General features: G+C 36.4%; 1 protein-coding gene across 1 annotated transcript in view; it reads right to left on the reverse strand.

The window, feature by feature from the left end:
- Window positions 1–19910, reverse strand: part of grid1a (glutamate receptor, ionotropic, delta 1a) — a gene marked incomplete at its 5' end in the record, with an annotated part of 277281 nt that overhangs the window by 256182 nt on the left and 1189 nt on the right. The window contains one exon of the mRNA XM_079385913.1: window positions 15525–15680. Coding sequence (XP_079242039.1) covers window positions 15525–15680 — 156 coding nt within the window. The remainder of the gene's footprint in view (window positions 1–15524; window positions 15681–19910) is intronic.

The following is a 19910-nucleotide window of genomic DNA, read 5'->3' on the forward strand; positions in this document are numbered from 1 at the left end:
ATGTGAGAGAGCAGATGGCATCTGTGAGAGGTGTCATGCACAGACGTGACACTGCCAAAGATCTGATTGGCAGGTTTCAGCTCCATCAAGCTTCCAAAAACTTCTCTCATATTGACTTTGTCTAGCTTCCATCAGTCAGATCAGTATGTTAACCGACTGCTTGCAGCCGTTAGGCATTTCTGTAATTTCTACAGTTGTTTACTGTATATCACCCAGTATAATACTGTAAATTCACGAAATACGTCTGTACGTCAGAAATATACCGGGGCATCACTTTACTGTCTACATCCACTGTAGCTAGTATATATAATGGGTTATATTGTCTTTTTTCTGCGCTGTGTGTCGATGCACCTTACAAGAGAATACAAGAGTTGTAACCTAGTAACATTTACCCTTCAACATGGCAGTAACAAACTTTACTATGGTAAACTGCGCTGTCGTTTCAAAAGACTTTTATCAGCTTATTGAATTAAGTTACTGAATTAAAATTATTTTTAACGAGCAACACTTATCTTAACTAATGTGAAATTTAGTTCAGGTGTTAGTAGTTAATGTTGGCTAATAGCCTATTGAGAAAAAAATCGTATGTCAGCTAGGTTAAACATGTTTTGTGGCTAGCTGCCTTTCTAGTTTTAGAATTAGTTTGTTATAGTTTTTAATGGAATTTAAGATTTACTGCATTTTTGTATTTGTGTTTTAAAGGCAACTGTAATGAAGCATCAAGAAAGACATGAGCATGCCAGCCACCCTGAGACTGATCATTCATGATAAGAGAACAACTATGTTTTTGAGAGGTTTATGTATTCTGTATGAAGTTTCCCTTTTAAAAGTGTGTCATTTCTACTTCTTGTTTTTCAGAGAAAACATTTCTGTCACTAACAAAGTGGATGGTGAGCAAAGGTGGTGGCCACATTTTGGAGCAGCACCTGGGTTTTGCAGATGGCTATGCATTCTTTGGCTGCTTGTTTTTTCCTCATTATGTTTCTGTTGCCTAAAGATTCCTTTTGAGGATAAATCCAGAGGATACAATAGGAAGAAACAGGAGAAATGGTGAAGATGCACAGTTCCAGCATTGGAAGACTGTATTTTAAAGTGTTTTACATGCAATGTTTTAAATAAAGCATTTGATATTTTGTAATTATTGTGTCTGTTTTAATTGAATGCAAGTAGTACCTAGAGTAAAAATAAAATTAATTATATATAAAAATGATAAAATCTATATTATATTGTTAATGAATACTATACTATATACTATACTATATTAAAATGAATGAATTACAGTAGTATACTGATTAATTAGATTTTTTGCAGTAATTTACTGTAAAACAGTACAGATTGCAACTGTAAATCAAATACAGTTTGCTACTGTAAATCTTAATTACAGTAACTTACTGGCAACAGGGTTCCTGTAAAAACCCTTTGAAATATCTATCAGTGTACATATAATTGGCCACTTGTTCTCTTTTGAAGCTTTATGATGTTTTGTACTTACCTTTTGGGTGGCCAAAGTATAAGATTTCTTCTAATAATACATAATAGTAAGAAGGCTGGAACAAAGAGCTTGTGGGCACTTTCTGGTCTGATGCTGACCTTCTCAAAATTGCATCTTTAATAGATCACCGGGTAACTACTCTTAAAGGTTTACAACTCTGTGTGCTTTATCGACTACAAGCGGGTGCATATTAGCACCGTAAAGGGGTCATTAAATTGATTTTTTTTTTATTATTTGAATATGTTCCTTGAGGTTTACTTATCAGGTTAATACAATTTTTTGTACAAAAAAGCAAATAAATATGTGGGAAAATGTTTATTTTCAACCCTCATTCTGAACCTCTCTCAGAAACAGGCTGTTTTAAGGGGCAGGGCCTTTAAGACTTCAGTCAGTAATCGGCCACTGTTATGATTGGCTAACGTCATTGCATAGGAAACAGTATCAACATCCCCTCGCTATTGCATGTTTTGAGTGTTTTGACAACATAATCAAAATAAAACGGTCAAAGCATTATGAAATCATTTACTTACGGGTTTGATGCAGCTGCAGTCAGATCTAGTTGCCTACCGCTTCATCTCTTAACATGAACTCTTTGCAAATTCTCCATGACACTGAGCCCCGTTTACAAAACAAAACAATATGATCAATCCTCTGACATGATCCAATAAACTATTTACTTGTTCCTGACACTGGGTTCCTTCTGATATCTGTACAAAGACATGAACGAGCTGTTTAAACCAAATGCATCAAAGCGAACATTCTTTCACTCCATTTGTCCGCGTGGACTGTGTCAGAGAGTGAATGTGCATTTGTGTACTGTATCCAGTGTAGACAAGACTTTAATTCCTATCTGTTTTTGTCGCGACCGACACTCACATTCAGCGTAATCAAGAGGCAGCAGTTAGCGGTTGAACACCGGGGGGCAGGGCCTATGTCGATGTGTTGCTCAGGAGGCGGAGTTTATGCAAACGACTGGTGCTAAATGACGTCACCTTGCCCCATTGGCTCAGAACAAGCCGCTTTTCGAGCTTGATTAAATAAATGCTTTGTTTATAATGAGGAGGACATCTTAAGCTATAAAACCTGCAGGATGTTTACAAAGATCTCTTGTATGCCAAAAGATCCAGGCAAATTTGATTTTTCATATCATCACCCCTTTAAGTACAAATATGTACTCTTCAAAATTGCATCTATTGTCAAAATGCATTTTATTGATCTCATTGCAAATGATTCATCCATGCATGTTTTTTTTTTTTTAATGTTTGACATTGTAATGTTTTGGACTGGTTTTGCTCATAAATAGTGCTTAATCTGTGCGTATTTCTCTCCTGCTTCAGACGAGATTGCTTTCTAACCAAAAAAAGCAATATTATGGATTTTAGCTGGAAGCAATGGTTTGAAATTAAAAACATCTTAATGATGGATTTACTTAGCCTAAACATGCAGCTTTTCACTTCACAAGACATTAATTGATGGACAGAGTCATGATGTTTTCATCAGCTATTTGGACGGCACCCATTCACTGCAGTGGATCCATTGGTGAGCATCTATTCTGTTGAAGAAACAAACTCATCTACATTTTGGATGGCCTGAGGGTGATTACATTTTCAGAGAATTTTCATTTTTGGGCAGACTATTCCTTTAACCCAATGAATCATCTGTGAAAAACAATAACTAATGTTTTACCTAAACATACATGAAATCATGTCGAGGCCTCCTGAAATGAACACCGCAAATGAGATCCACAGGAACCTGCTGAGAAGGAGCTACAAATACCGCCTGAATATAACCCAGCCTACAGATCTGTTTACAAACACAGATGCAATGCAGATAAAAAAATATATATAATGGCGACTCACATTATGTAAAACCCTTTTGACTTCAAATATACATATATTCCTTCAACATCATGATTCAGACATTGAAATTTGATCCCCTGACTGAGATCGAAGAGATAACATGATCAGAAATTGATATTATCTGAACCTCTGTCACCTCCTTGGTTTCTTCCTTCATTCCTCTGGACATTTTCCGGTGCCACTGTCACCTTCAATCTCAGTAAAGCTGCTTTATGGCAAGTGCCATTACATAAAGTGCTGCACAAATGATTCAGAATTGAATTGAGAGCAGATTTAGCTGAGGACTGTGACTGTAGAGGTTGTTTTACTCATTCACGAAGGAGAGTTTGAGTATAGAGTCTCTCATAGCAGCTGTGAATGAGAGTGACGTAACCTGCTGTAAGGTTTCAGAAAGCTGCAAGGCCTGATTGGCAGAAGAGATTTGGGATTATCTGAGAATATTTCATCTTTCGCTCTGAATCCCATTAATGTCACTCCAGTTCCTCAGTAGCTGAAACACTCTGTCTCGCTCTCTTTAGGGTCAAATAAACAAGCCGATAATAGTGGCAAAAGGATCAATAGGTTAGATGCTGACTGAATTTTCCTGATGAGTTTGACCTGGAAGTCAAGATTACATCTACTCAGCATTATATTACTCTAAATCCTCACACACCCATGCCACAAGAGTTCAAGAGGTCAAGCAACCAAACGAGCACACTTATATCATATCACAACGAATCAAATTACACTAGATCTTTTGAAATACACAAGACTAATATGCTATGAAAATATATGGAACATTTCAGAACTCAAACCTTCATCAAGTTTCAGTTGAAACCAAGCATTAAGCTTGTTCTGAAATCCTTAGATTTCTGACATCAGAAACCTGAACATATTAGCATAGAGATTCAGAGCAAACTAGAACCATCTCTCCTTTCATGTTTCTTAAAGGCATAGCAATAAAAAGGTGAAAACTATTCAAATATATACAAAATAATGTTTAAAAAATAAAAAATAAAAAGAAAAATTAGAAAAATACAGAAACTTCATTTAAACCTCTAGGAGGGAAAATAAATGAAATAATAACTGCATTCCTTCTGAACTTAAAATGATAGAATATGTGAAAATGCACTGAAACTCACTTTACACCTCAAGGGGGAAAAATAAATAAAATAATAATAACTGCATTCCTTCTGACTTGAAAATTATAGAATCTGTGAAATTGTGATAATCTGGAGTATAAAGACTGGTATTGCATCTGCAGTACATATAAATGTGTGTCAGGTAAAAGAATAGACAGAGAGGAAGGAAGGGAGAGAACAAGAGAGAGAGGGAATATGCTTTGGTAATGCAAATGTAATGTTATTTGTCATGCCAATTAAGCACACTAAATAGAAAGTGAAAATCGAATTGAATTAAGAGGAGACACAGAGAGGAGTGAGAAACATGCTCACTCATTATGACAAGAAAGTCTGTGTGTTCATTTCTGAATCAATTATAGCCAATAACACTGTTCATCATGCAAGACAGAGGACCCAAATTGGTACAGCATTGACAATTTTGAGTATTTCTCTGTCTTTTGCCAAGCTGAGTCCAGAAGTTCAGGGAGCTCAGGGCTAAAGCAGCATATACCAATTAGGACGGCCGGTTGAAATCCAAGCTGGTGTGACATTTGGAGAGGAACTCTCACGTTGTTCAGAGCTGAAATATCTCCAATGACTCTGCTCGACATCTGTAGAACGGCAGCAGAGGGTACAGCGTTCAAATCTGAACTAAACTCGACTTAGTACAGTATATTCTGAGGATCTACTTTGAGTTTTTGAGTTGCATGCTGTGCTTTCCATAGGCTCGACTGGAAACTAAGTACAAGCAAACCGCTCAAAAATTTGGGGATGGTAGGATAGAAGTCCCTAATGTTCACCATGTAATATTATGAAATATTTGAAAGAACTGTTTTGTATTTGAGTATATTTTATATATTATGTAATTTATAAATGATATATGATTATATTTAATAATTTATTTTACATTGCACATGATTCTTTAGATTCCTCTTCATTCTAATATTCTAATCATTATCAATGTATGATGAATGCTGTGATGCATTCTTTTCAGGATTCTTTCATTTTTGAAATTTCTCTAAAAAAACACACACCCAAAAGTTTGTACATGCCAAAAGTATACATGCCAAAAACACTTGCTAAGTGCTTAATAATTGAGATTTATCACTCTGCTTTGGATGTGGGCAGAATGTTGCTACTGATTATGTCCATTAGAGACATGGGGCATCAGATTTTCCACTGAACTTCTACTTGTAATGAGTGGAGTATTTCAGCTTGAAGTGCTCAAAGTTGTTTAAACTTTCCTTAGTAGCTTTGCATGCAAGAATGTCTCTCTGTTTTATCAAATCCCTTTGCTGTCTGAACAATCTGCTCAGATTTGCAAATTTAGGCTCTTTCCTGTCCATAAACAGTTTCAAATGCAGCAAAACGCATGCGAAAGAAAACCCAGAGTGTATTATCTCGTTACCTCAGTGTGAGGCAAAATGATGAAATATGATGTATTCGATTTAAAAATCACCCAGACAGCCCATTATTCAAAGCCTGCTGACAAAAACAGCAGAACATCTCTCAAAAGAGACAAAATAAGAGATAAAAAATAAAGCTCAATCAGTTTCAGAATCAGTCCAAAAGTCCTGTAGTTTTTCTCTCTTTAGAGCTGTAAAGAGCACTGCATTATGGGATCAACATCATTATGCCATTACCTGTGTTGGTAGAACAATATACAACAACACTAATACAATAGGTTGGTATCCATCCATATGTTTTAAATTTTTATTTGTGCAAATTTCCAAAATGCACAGATATAAAAACGTTCACTTGAGGTAGATTTATATTCAGTAAAAGATGTGCTTAAAAAAAAAATCATGTGACTTTGCCTCAACACGTTTGTCCACATGCTCAATAAAAGAGCCACAGTGGCTTCTGTCTTCACAGTGTTTTTTTTCTATTTCTATTTTTCTACAGAATTTACTTTTTTTATGAACCCGTAAGATGGATCCTCCCCTGGTGCAGTCACATTAGCAAATTTCTGTGAAACTATGTGTATGGGCAAAAAACCTCCATTATCTATTGTCAGTTGTGTGGTGATATTTGAAGCACAGCTCACACTTTCAACTTCATTTCAAACCAAGCAACTTTTACCAACAGAAGGCCAACATGCCGAATTCACATGACCAACTGAACCCGATGCAAAATCTGCATGGAGAAAACATTGGCCCTTGCGCCAAATTCCTACTGAAATGATTGGATTTCACTGTGAAAATTTACAGAACAACGAAAAATGTGACCACACTTTTATTCAACAGTTTTTTGTCATATTCTGAATATTCATAGAAATTAATTGGATGGAAACACAGCTACTGACATGATGTAATTTCCTGAGTGCTTTTTGTTGAAAAGTTAACAACCTCAATCGCACAGCTACAACTGGTTTCTCACGTCGCCTATTTGTGCTCTCATTGAACTCCTGTATCACTGCAAGGCCATTTCAAGGACAATTTCAAAGGCAAAGAGTGTTCTCCATCAGCTCAAACTCTCTGACCATTAACTCTCTCATTTGTTCCAAGCATTTGATAAATCATATGTGACTCAATCCACAAGCTTTACCTCCTCTTACCCAGACCACACCACTAGAGAGACAATTATAATCCTTTTAGCTTAATAACCATGCAATGCAAATCTGCTTAATGAAAGCATATCAGGATACTGTACTTGTTAAAGACAGAGTGAGTGAGAGAGACAGACGGGGAGGGGGATGGAGGCAGCTCTTTTCTCCAGGCAGCTAATTATCTGATGGTTGTTTTTTAGTCATTGTAAGCGAGAGCGGTTCATGGTCGGTAACCTGGTCACTCGACAATGATGGGAGAGGCTCTAAGGCCCTGAATGGATCTCACCAACCATTCTGTCTCTGAAGCTCGCTCTAATTAAACAAGGTTCTATTTATATTCATCCTTTAATCAAGCATACTGGTTACACAGAGCTCATGGTGCCAAATGCCACAAGAGGCCCGAGTTTTGTCCTCACATGCATGTGGGCTCAGGTGTTTGATATTCATTCCTTAAATTATTCCCAGGGCATTCATAAACATCTAACAAAGAGCATTAATGTGAAAATATTCACAGTAATGAAACAATCTCTGTAATATGATTGTTGGTCAATTAAATTATTTTCATTTAATATTATATTGCATAAGTATGCTTTTGTTCCATCACTGCTATTTGCCTGTTGTTTGAACATGTGGTGTCCTGGTCCAGTGACCCCTAGAGGCTCGTGAAGGGATGCTTAATAAGTAGGTTTGTAAAAAATTATTTATATATACTTAAATAATACTTATATTATATATATATATATATTAACTATATATATATTAAAGGTATCGATTAAATCAATTTTATATCATCTTTTTGTTCACTGTCTCACTTTCTCATTCTTCTTTCATAAATCATATATATATATATATATATACATACAGTGCCCTCCAAAAGTATTGGAACAATAAAGACAAAATTGCTCTGTTGGCTGTGGAGTCAAGACATTTACAAATATGATTAAAAGATGAATATGAGACAAAACTACAGAATGTCACATTTTATTTTTGGGTGATTCAACACATATATGTTTTACCAGCTAAGAAGTTCAGCACTTTTAGAGTTTCATCCCTCTATCTGATGTGAGCATAAGTATTGGAACAGTTGCCTCACAGGCCTTTCTAAGTGATCAGCTGTGTCCTGTTGCATTAATTCTTCAGATATTAAAAGCAGGGAATGTGTTGTATCAGTTATATCCATTACTTCTGTATTCTGAATCTTGCATTCGATGATGACACACACAAACCAGGATGAAGATGAGAGAGCTGACTTTGAGAGAAAAGCAAGCAATTTGGATGCTAAAAGAAAAGAAGAAGTCAATTAGAGCTATAGCAAAAAAAAAAAGGACATGGAGAAATCGAGTTTAGAAACCACCAGCGACACCAGCAACCAACAACTACCTGATTGGCTGAGAAAACAACAGTAGTTGATGACAGACAAATCATAAAAGCTGTGAAAATGAACCCTAAAAGCACGTCTGTAAAATCACCAACAACTTCCAGAAAGCTGGGGTGATGCTCTGACAATCTACTGTCCTCAGGAGACTTTGACACAGAATTACAGATGCTACACAGCAAGATGCAAACCTCTGACCAGCACCAAAAATAGAAAGGCAAGATTAGAGTTGGCAAGAAAGCACAAAGGTGAGCCAGAAGAGTTTTGGAACTGTGTTTATGGACCGATGAGACAAAGATGAACCTTTATCTAAGTGATGGGAAAGCAAAGCTTTGGAGAAAAAAGGGAACTGCAAATGATCCCAAGCATACAGCTTCATCTGTAAAGCATGGTGGAGGTGTTGTCATGGCATGGGCATGCATGGCTGCCTCTGGAACAGGCCCTCTCAACTTTACTGATGACTTAATGTATGATGACAGAAGCAGAATGAATTTGGAAGGGTACAAAACAAATAGCTTTTAATATTTTATATCTGCCTTATGTTCAACTGTCCCAATACTTGTGCTCACATCAATGAGTAGAACTCTAAAAGTGCTGTTCTTTTTATTTGGTAAAACATGTATGTGTTGAAACGGCCAATAATAAAATGTGACATTCTGTAGTTTTGTGTCATATTCATCTTTTAATCATATTTGGAAATGCTCCACAGCCAACAGAGCAATTTTGTCTTTACTGTTCCAATACTTATGGAGGGCACTGTATATATATATATATATATATATATATATATATATACAACACGCTAAACTATTAAAAAATTATGTGGAAAATATTTTTATTAAAATGTCATCTGAAAAAAAATCTGGAATCTGGAAAATATTTACCTTAAATTAATTATTCATACATCTACATGCATTTGTAAAAATAAAAACAGATTTGTTTGTTTTACTGTTAAAATACATGGTGACGCTTTAGTATAGGGACCAATTCTTACTATTAACTAGTTGCTTATTAACACGACTAGTATTAACATATTGGCTGTTTATTAGTAATTATAAAGCACATATTCTGCAAGACCATGATCTACATCCCTAATCCTACCTCATACCTTAACTTAACAACTACCTTACTAACTATTAATAAGTAGCAAATTAGTAGTTTATTGAGACAAAAGTCGTAGTTAATGATTTGTTAATGGCTAGAATTGTACATTAAAATAAAGTGTGACCAAATACATTTAATAAAAATGTTTTAGATTTTATCAAATTTTCCATGGAGACCATTTAGTCCCCAAAGGGTTTTACAGACTACAGTTTGGAAACCATAGAGCAAGGCACTTTACTTGAAATTTCTCCAGGGGAATGTCCCAGTACCATAATATACTGTAAGTTGCTCTGGTTAAAAAAAAAAAAATATATATATATATATATATATATATATATGGCAACTAAAGCAGAGTAGACCATTTAAAGAGTGCTGTTAACATCAGCGTTAAACAAAGACTTCAGTGGCACTTGTGAAGCAATAAGGTCACAAATCTGAGAAGAGAATACATTTAATGCCATTGCAAAGCATTGCTCTCCCTTAGAGAGTACAGGCTATTACAAACAATAGCTCTGATTATTGGGACCCATAATGAACTTTGCCATTGTTGTCTTAGAGAATATATTGTTCCCCTCTGAGGCGACAGACATTTGAGATCTGATATAAATGAAATGTCCAGTGATTTGAGGCTCGCACTACATTAAAAATGAAACTGAGATCCTGGCAGTAGCCATTTTGGATCTCATTAATATGAGACACTGGCCATAGCTTCACTGGGGACCCAAGACAAGATGCCATTTTGAAAGGGCACATCAGAATGTGAATTGCCAACTAAGACCACCTCCTGACTCAGCTTTAGATAAGAGACAGTGAAAGCGCAGGAGCGTGAGAGAAAGAGAGAGAGAGAGAGCGAGAGAGAACAGGGACCCATGCACCATTTTTGTACAGCTGCCTGGGAAACTTATCTCTAATAGTTCAGGGACCAAGGAATCTTGCAAGTGTCATTTGAATTTATCTGTGTGAATATGAAAGAAATAATGTGTGCGTGAAGACAGGTTTTTATCAAAGCTCGTTTTCGCCTCTTTTCTGGAAATTGCAAAAATTGGGACTTTTTTTTTAATTGCAAATTTATTCCTTGTATTTGCGACTATACTGAATACGAATCCGGTTTATGAACTCCCGTTCACTCACCACCAGAGGTCACCCGCTCACCATATGGCCTCTTGCACTACACTACTGTTGCACTCCATCCCGGACTACATTCCCATCATCCACTGCACTGATGACACACACACAGCTGAATGCACTGATTACACAGCTGAAGCCAATCGCACACCTTACATAAGCCATGGACTTCCTCATTCAGATTGCCAAGTATTGTCTAGTGCAGTGGTCACCAAACTTGTACCTTTTGGAGCAGATTTGCAACCCTAATCAAACACCTGAACCAGCTAATCAAGGTCTTTCTTGGTATACTTGAAACTTCAAGGCAGGTGTGTTGAGGCAAGTTAGAGCTAAACTATGCAGGACACTGGGGCTGTAGTGCACTATTCTGCAGTGTCTGGAGCACGCTCTCAAGAATTTCACTCACGAAGGCACACGTGCTGTGGTGATGTGACAATAAAAGTGATTTGATTTGATTTGATTTGATTTGAGGGGACGGCCATTTTAAGTGGTGTTCGAAACCTTAGTGGATGTTCTCGAGTGCACTCATTCAATCCCACAATGCACCGCAAAAACGAGTGTACACGCGATGTACACTCAACGGCTAGAGAATCCCCAGAATGCACTGCGAGAGTCGCGCGCCGAGTGAATTCCCGCGTCTCACCAGAAGATGGCGCCCGCAGCTGAATCATCCATTCATTGATTTTAGAAGCGCTCGTCCACGGCGTAATACAGTGGAATACAACAAAGGTACAAAATTAATTGTAAATTGACTATTAGGGTTTATACATAATTTCCGTCTTACTATTGGAGCTGCCCGTTTCAATCTTACTATTGGAGCTGCCCGTTTCAATCTTACTATTGGAGCTGCCCGTTTCAAATTATTATTTAACAGGAAGCAAACTATGCAAAAGCGGCAGTCCTTCCGGTGCACTTAGTGTCCGAATTCACTCACTCGTTTTCATTCACTCCTTCAAGTGAACTATATGAGTGGACTAATGTAGGGAATAGTGAATGAGGGTATAGGGGGCGATTTCGGATACAGCCTGGCCCTCCAAGACCGATTGTGGTGACCCATGGTCTAGCGTTTAGCACTCTCCTAGTGTTAGCTACTTTACCAAGCCATACTGTGTTTATTTTCTGTTTAGTCTCCAGTATTGTTCTGCGTTTATCGCTCTCCTAGTGATAGCTGCTTTACTCTTGTCTAGCCCTCTGGATTACGTTTGCTGTCGTCTGACTCAAGCCTGTTTAGGATTGTTCTTCAGTCTTGGCTGTGCCATACATGTTTGCTGTTGTCTGACCCTGCCTGTGTTTTGACTATGTCTATGAATAAAAGCTTGCACTTGGATCCGCTTGACTCCAGTCTCGTCGGCTCCGTTACAATACCTAACAAATTTTATAATTTTTTAAATTATGACTTTATTCCTCAAAATTGCACGGGACTTAATGTATAGCTAACAATTGTGACTATTTTTACAAATTGCAGCTTTTTCCTTCACAACTGCAAATTTACTTCTCAAAATTGTGACTTTATTCCTCACAGTAGCAAATGTATTTCTCAAAACTGAGAAAAATTTGACAAATTTTTATCTGACAAGTGCAACTTCATATCTCACAATTTAAACTTTAACATAACTGTGCCAATAAATACACACAATGTGATTTGTAATTGTTTTAATTCTAAACTTTAATGCCTTTTTTTACTTTTACTCTGAGGTGGAAAATGTCTGAGTATGTCTTGACAAAAAAATAGCAAAATCTTATTAAATTACAATTGATAAAAATAACAAAAATATGCCAAATAAATGTAAGATATATTCACACACATTTTCCCACAGACTCTCTCAGATGCACAGTCAAGCAGCCAGTCATTTATGGAAAAAAAATGTCCTGGCCTTTTTCTGAGGAAACCTTAAAAGTGTTTGAAGCTGAAAAGTCTAAAAGCTTAGAATTACAGACTTGTACAAAGCTGCACTAAGCAACTGTCATGAGAAGTGAGAGCAATTTTGTCAGCGACTGTACTAAAAGCCCACTTTGATGAATACTTTATTTTACCAGAATGAAGAAATGTGACAAAATTTGACCAGTGATATTTACCAATCTTGTATCAATTGTTACATTATTTACCCTCACAATCACAATATGACATAACATCATCAACCTCATAAATGCTTTTAGGAGTATGCATTTTTCTAACCTGTTCATTTTAGAAGATATCTCCACCAATAACAGGTATTTTGATAAGCAACCTAAGCACTTTTAGAGGATGAAGAGTGTCCTTATTGACTTATAAAAAGACAGCACCACAGACCAGATGATAGAGGAGGGGCAGAGTAAGAATTAAGGAGAAAACCGTTATCTTTACAAGAGGGGAGTGTCAAACCTTTCGAGCAAAGAAAGATCTGACAACATCCAGGATGACCATTCCTATTTCCTGCAGCCTAGAAGCCAAACAGTTCAAATCTTGGGTTTAGAACAGCTTAGCAGGAGAGAAAAAAGGGGTGAGAAGAGATGAAAAGAAATAAAAAGAGGCATTCAGAGGACTTGCTAAAAGTTGTTTTCACACAGGACACTTCTCAAGCGATTTCCCCTTCAGGTGACTCTATACTCCCATGTCAGCACTTTTTCCCCGAAAAGCACAGCAGGACACAACAAGGCCACATTTGCCTCTTGAATGTTAGCTTGACTCGTCACAACAGGAATCTGCATTATTGTCTCTCACCAAGAAAAACGTGCACTGGTTCATTGTCATGCAGTAGTACTGTTCATAAAAACACACACACACACACACACATCTCTGCAGCAACACACTTACCTACTATGGAAGATGTCTGTGTGGGTGAATGATGAGGTGTGTGTGTGTGGGGGGGTAGGTAAGTGGGGGGGAGGGGGCGGTCACACAGCTGTAATGATTAATTAGATATAATGCCCATACTGGCAAAAAAATGCAGGTGAGATAAACACAGAGCTAGGTCCTTACAGTACACACTCGAGCCACAAACTCCTGCTGTGTGTCATCTGTCCACATACAGGATCTTAAGTCATTTTATTGACTGGTAGGTAAAGGCTAGAACTATGCTATGCCAAAAGCTTATGTGTGTTGCTGATAGAGGAGATTAAGTGGTTTTGTCTGTGTGTGTGAGGGGGGGGTATATTTGACAGGTGAGTTTCTTCTCAGTAGGGTGAATGTGAGCTAAAGAGCAAAGTGAAAGGTCATCACCACTCAACTGTCACTCAAAACCAGGGAGGCTAATCGATCCCAGAGCCCCTGGAAACCAGACAGAAGCACAATATTCAATATCCTTAGGATAGGCAATCATTCCCTCTGTCATTTCTTAACACTCTTGGAAAGGATCCACCAAACATTTATCTACCATTTACTTATTTTTTAGCTTTAAAAAATGTATTCCCAAAAAAACATTTCTTAAAGACCTCCTTTGGTGAAAATCACGTTTTTAATGTTGTTTACATGTATATCTGGTGCTTTTAATGCTTAAAGACGAAACAAGTGCAAATTCATCAGTCACCACCACGGCTTTTCCTTAAAAATGCAGCGAAAAAAGGCTTTTTTATAGTTTATAAATTCGGTTTGATACAGCCCCTGTTTCCTACCATTACAAACATGTAACCAATCCAGTCAATTTGCAGAGAGGGGCTTTTCATGTCATTAGCAAAGCGTTATTACCTAAGGACGATGATTTTTAGAAGATAGTTGCCTGAGATGGCGAACAGGAACATGGTTTGTGTGACATTAGCAACACGTTATTAGCTGCTTGATAACATATCAAGCCAAAGGCTAATGGTATCAATTATTGTACGTGTCTGATGTTGAAGAGACGACCCTGTATAATTCGCTCTTCGTGTTCTTCTTTGGAATCATTTTCTGGTTCAGACATACATGTGATTGAGTGAAGGTGGAGAATTATTTGCATATTAATGTAAATATTATATCCACGTTTACTAAATGAGGGAAGCTGTTTTAAGGCATGAAGAAATTATTTTCACAGGGAAAAAAATATTTAAATATGTCATTTTGATCATCAAAGAGGAGTTTAAAGGGATAAAATTAGTGACTGCAGTGGGACTTCAAGAATGTTCTTAGCTTTTTTCTTAACATAGTTCTAAAAAGAAAACCTAAAATTAATGTTCCTAAAATCACTGTAAATAACTTTGAATAACTTATAAGTTATTTGAAGTTAACTTCAACTTAAATAGGGACCTCGTTTTTAATGTTTAATTTATTTTCGTCTTTGAGAACTGACAAGAACTTCTTAAGATATATGAGAAGTAGAATAACTGCACTTAGGAACATTCTAACAAACTTAATTATTAAGAAATGTAACAACTTTGTATTAAGATTTTCATGAAGTTGGCCCCTGGACTCTTTCTGCAATGTGAGTGAAGTTAGTCATTATAATAATGGCTTATATCAGGTAGCCACGATCAAACTGAGGATTTGCTCATATGAGGAAACAGATGATGACAGCTGGACTTCATGCTTGATCACATAAATCAAGTCGTGCTACATTCATACATCAATGTCTGCGAGCGGCACTGCTGATCCAGCTTGCCTGTGTGACACAAACACACTCAGCATGTTATCACATATGTCCTCAGCACATTTCCACATGGCTATTCTTCCACTGGATTCTGATTCCAAGAGGTGCCTATTTTAGCTACTTAGATTCATCATCAGAACATACTGACAACACATTAGTTTGTTTAAAGAAAAGAGAAGATTTAAATAAAAATAAAAGACTGAGAGGAGCAAACCAACATTTATGGAAATCCCACATCTACAGCTATTCTACTTGTTGACGTTAGAGCCTCACAAGAAGGTCTGGAGATATCGGGTAACTGCTCGAGCAAATGGATCAGACATAAAGATAAAGTAGAACGGCTTTGTTAATCGATTGCTGAGAGATACAAGTCACTCACTCACCTTCCTGTACTGCCTGGAAGGGGTTGTTGGGCTCGATAAGTTTGATAGAATGGGTAATCCTCTCGCTCTGGAGGATGTCGTCATTCAAACTCAGGTCTGAAATGGCAAGCTGAAAAACCTCATCGTCCCGTATGGCGTTCTGTTCAAAAATAGCTCCTGTTGGAAGAAACAGAATGTTCGTTATTAATACATAATTCTCGTTGAAAACCATTTCACAGTCATTCAAAACTTTCATATCCATTTCTGGGGTAAAAATGAAGGGAGTGCAGATTCATCATGTGGGTTAAACTGTTGAAACTATATTATACCCATTCAGGTTACCGAAAACACACCGCATTTCAAGAGCGAGTTCAGCACCATGGAGAGCGCAAATGCTGGAAATATTCTATACGCATCCCTAATTTGTCAAGGGCGTTTTGCAGTCTGTGGAAACACAGTGGGTTGTAAGCCTACAGGAAGATCTTTTATGTCAAGGGGATCTTATACGTGACAAGGTGCATCCGTGATAAATATGAGCTGTTTTTATATGTTGCTGGAGTTTGCTGTGTCCTTGAAAGACATAAAAAGTGGGCAGGTCAAACAAAATATCCTAGGCAGATGAATGAAATGGAAAAAAGTAATGAAGTAAGGGATTATGCTCTTATTGCACAGCTACTTACAAGATAAATAAACAACTGGATATGAAGTATTGATATGACAAATGTTTTTTAATATCTTAAAAAAAATTGGTAGATTAGCTTAATGCTTCCACAAATGAAAACAATCGGCTTAACAACAAGACGTTCACTGATGCAATATTACAATATTAATTTAAAAACTATTCATTTGCAATCCAAATGTTTCGAATTGCAAGATGCTGCCAACGTTGTACTGATATGAAAAGAGAGAGACCAGAAATAATGCGAGAGCGCTGGTCTGTTGGTCAATGGTGAAATATCCAAGTTTAGAGGTCATTATACAAAAATATTTCACTCTTCTTTGCCACAACTGACCTATCAGATTCACGCATTCCAGTGGGCCATGTACTAAGCAGGGTAATTTTTTCATTCAGTTGTTTACGGATTAATCCAAGACATAATACTGCACAGAGCAATTTAAATTTTGACTTCACATGACTGAGTAACCCATAAAGTGCTGTTTCACTAACAAGTCCTTGACACTTGGAAATACAGCCCAGTATTAAATCAGAATGTGTCTGGATGCAATCAATAAGGCTGATCTGTGCAGGACTATAAACAGTGACCCGCTGATGATATGACATATTGAGATCAAGGTGACAGGGATAAAATGCACAGAGCAACCGGCTTGAAGTGCCAAAGGTGTAGGAGAAGCAAATAGGGCTTTATTTATTTACATGCACGGTTAGCCATCAACAGACAGCCGCTGAGGCCTCATGCCGTGCACTGAGGCAACAAAAGTGCGCTCATTTTAATCACTTCGCCAACACATGCGGGTCAAAGACAAATAAGGATGTTTAAGGTTATAAAAAGGAGAAATCTTTTCTAAATCTAGTCTAAAACATGTGAAAAGTTCTCATACAGCATAAAATCTTTGTATTTGTGCTGGATACATAAATTTATTGTATGAAAAACGTTTACAACGTTTTCTACAAAGCTAAACAAGAAGATGAAATGCTAAAATACTTTCCTTACACATGTCCATGCAAGGTATTTTTTTAACGAATAGAAAAAATATCGAATAGGTATTGAATAGGCAAGTCAGTATGTTGGAGAAATGTGCTTTTTCATCTCAATGTGGTAAAGATAAAGTTTAAATGATGTCAGTAATCTTACTTAATTCGATTTTCGAATGTAATGAAATGATGTTAGAATGTAATTATAATGAATAGCACGTTATTGTTGTTGTGGAAAGAAATGTCTTATAGCATGTCCTACGACGTTAGATATGTAACTCTGAATAAATTATATGATGTTATGAAAACCGTTGGAATGTTATATAAACTCTACATTTGCTGCTGTTCAGCTCACGAAAGACTAAATGTGTCCGACGGCATTAATTAAGTTCTGTGAAGATAAATTAGTCGAACACCGCCGTCGCATCTTTACTGAAGCCACATTGATGGCAATACGTCTTTATTACTTATGCATTTGGGGGACTGTTAAACTCATAAATCTACTTAAAAACACAACATTCATTTGATCTTTATAAGGTAAAAGTGTTTAAAATTAAGTATTGTTTGAAGTAGTATTTTTATTGTTTATATACCATATTTAAGTTTTTGCTTTGCTTTTTTAATTTTTTTATTATTATTAAGCTGGTCTGATCGATTTTCGATGAAAAAAGAAAAACTGTCAATATTCTGACAGCTGACATTAAAGAAAAGAATAGGTAATATTTCATATAAATAACTATATATATGATAACGATATGATATATATATATATATATATAATGTTTATATTTAAAAAATATATATATTTTTTTTGCAGTATATCACCACCAAGGAAGATGAACGAAAACTGTGCCAGAGGAATTGTGTCTTTGTTCCTGTACCTTCTTCAAAAATGGCTACGTAAGTATCACACTGTTTTGTTTTAGTTTTAATGCATTTTTGACAACTTTTAAATGTTTTGATCACATGCCCATAATACAGGTGGTGTATTTTTCTCTTGGATTTTAAAACACTTTCTCCTCCTTTTTCTGTATTTTTGTCTTTCTAAGAAACACCGGAATCATAACCATACAGAGAGGCATTTCTAAAGAACGAGGAATATAATTTGAAGGTACAAAATGAAAAGAGAAATCTCATTGTGCCACTTTTCACAGCAGTTTTTAACTGTGACTAAGGATTAACTTCATATAGCATTGTTGAGGATCTTAAAATGCTTTGATGTTTGTGTCTTGTCAAGGCCAGAAGAGACCAGGAAAGGTGTCTACGTCTCAAGTAGGGATATCTTCTAGAAGGTTTGTTTTTAATTATTATTTTTTGTAGTTTTTTAATTTAACATATCAGTGATAGTCCTCTGCAATTTGCTTGTTTTTTTTTCAGAGTGGAACAAGCATTGAGGAGCATATTCAAGACATTGCTGGAAGTGTTCAGCCCTGTCTCCTGGCTCAGGGAAGAATTATTCAGTTCACCAGTACTTCAGTTTTGATCAGCATGCCATTCCATGCAAGTCAATCTCTTCTCTTGATGCCTTTGACAAACTGTTTAATGGGGTTAATTTACCCAAAAATGAAAACTGTCATCATTTACTCACTCTCATGTCGTTCCAAACCTGTAAGAATTTCGTTCATCTTCAAAACACCAATGAAGATATTTTAATGAAATCTGAGAGATTTCTGTCCTTACATTGAGAGTCCATGCAACTAGCACATTCAAGGACCAGAAAGGTAGTAATGACATCATTAAAGTAATCCATGTGACTCCACTGGTTTAATCTTAATTTTATGCATGGATTCACAAAATGTCTGCTTTAATTTCAAACAAAACACTCATCTGTCATAGTGCTCTCGTGTATGCTTGTCAGGGATTAATATTTTCATAAAGTGTTAAAAAAAATTGTTTTTCCTTTGCGCAAACAAAGCACTCGTGTTGCTTAATAAAACTGAAGTTAAATCACCAGAGTCTCACAGGTTAATCAAATGATGTCTTTAACACCTTTCTGGGCCTTGAAAGATGTAGTTATAGGCTGTCGATGAAAGGATAGAAGTCTGCCAGATTTCATTACAAATATCTTCATTTGTGTTCAGAAAAGGAACAAAAGTCTTATAGGTTTGGTATGACATGAGGGTGCGTAATTAATGAGAATTCTAATTTTTGGTGAACAAACTTCTTAAGGCACACTTTGTTTTTGGCACCACTTATAACACTATTCTACACAAGATGTACACTTTCATTCAGACCACTGTGTTCAACAAAGATGTTGGCAAAGTGAAGGTCCTTGAATTGCTGAGGTTAGAGCAAGGCTGCTTAGCTAGGTGGTTCAACAGCTTCTGTACTGAATATAGTGATGTATTGTCATTTCATGCAGACGTGATGTATTTTTGTGCATGTAATTGTGTATGTTTCTTGAGCATGACAGCATTGTAATAAATGTTTTAAATCTGACATCGTTGATCTTGTTTTCTGTTCTGTTTTAAAAACACCAAATGGGATTTCAAATTAGAGAATTTTTCACTATTATAAATGTAAATGAACTCTACATAAGTGAAATATTAACACTAATTAGAGTTAAATTGTGGTAACACAGAACAGAATAGAATTTCCCCTAGTGTTAAACTCTGGTAACACTATTCAGTGTTGAGCAGTGTTCATTTTTTACTCAAAATAGAGTTCATTTAACTCTGAAAATGTAACACTATGACGAGAGTCAATTTATCACCAATTCTGAGTGGGACCAAATACACTCTGGCCGAGTGTTA

Source organism: Barbus barbus, assembly GCF_936440315.1.
Source record: "Barbus barbus genome assembly, chromosome: 30".
Taxonomy (NCBI): Eukaryota; Metazoa; Chordata; class Actinopteri; order Cypriniformes; family Cyprinidae; genus Barbus; species Barbus barbus.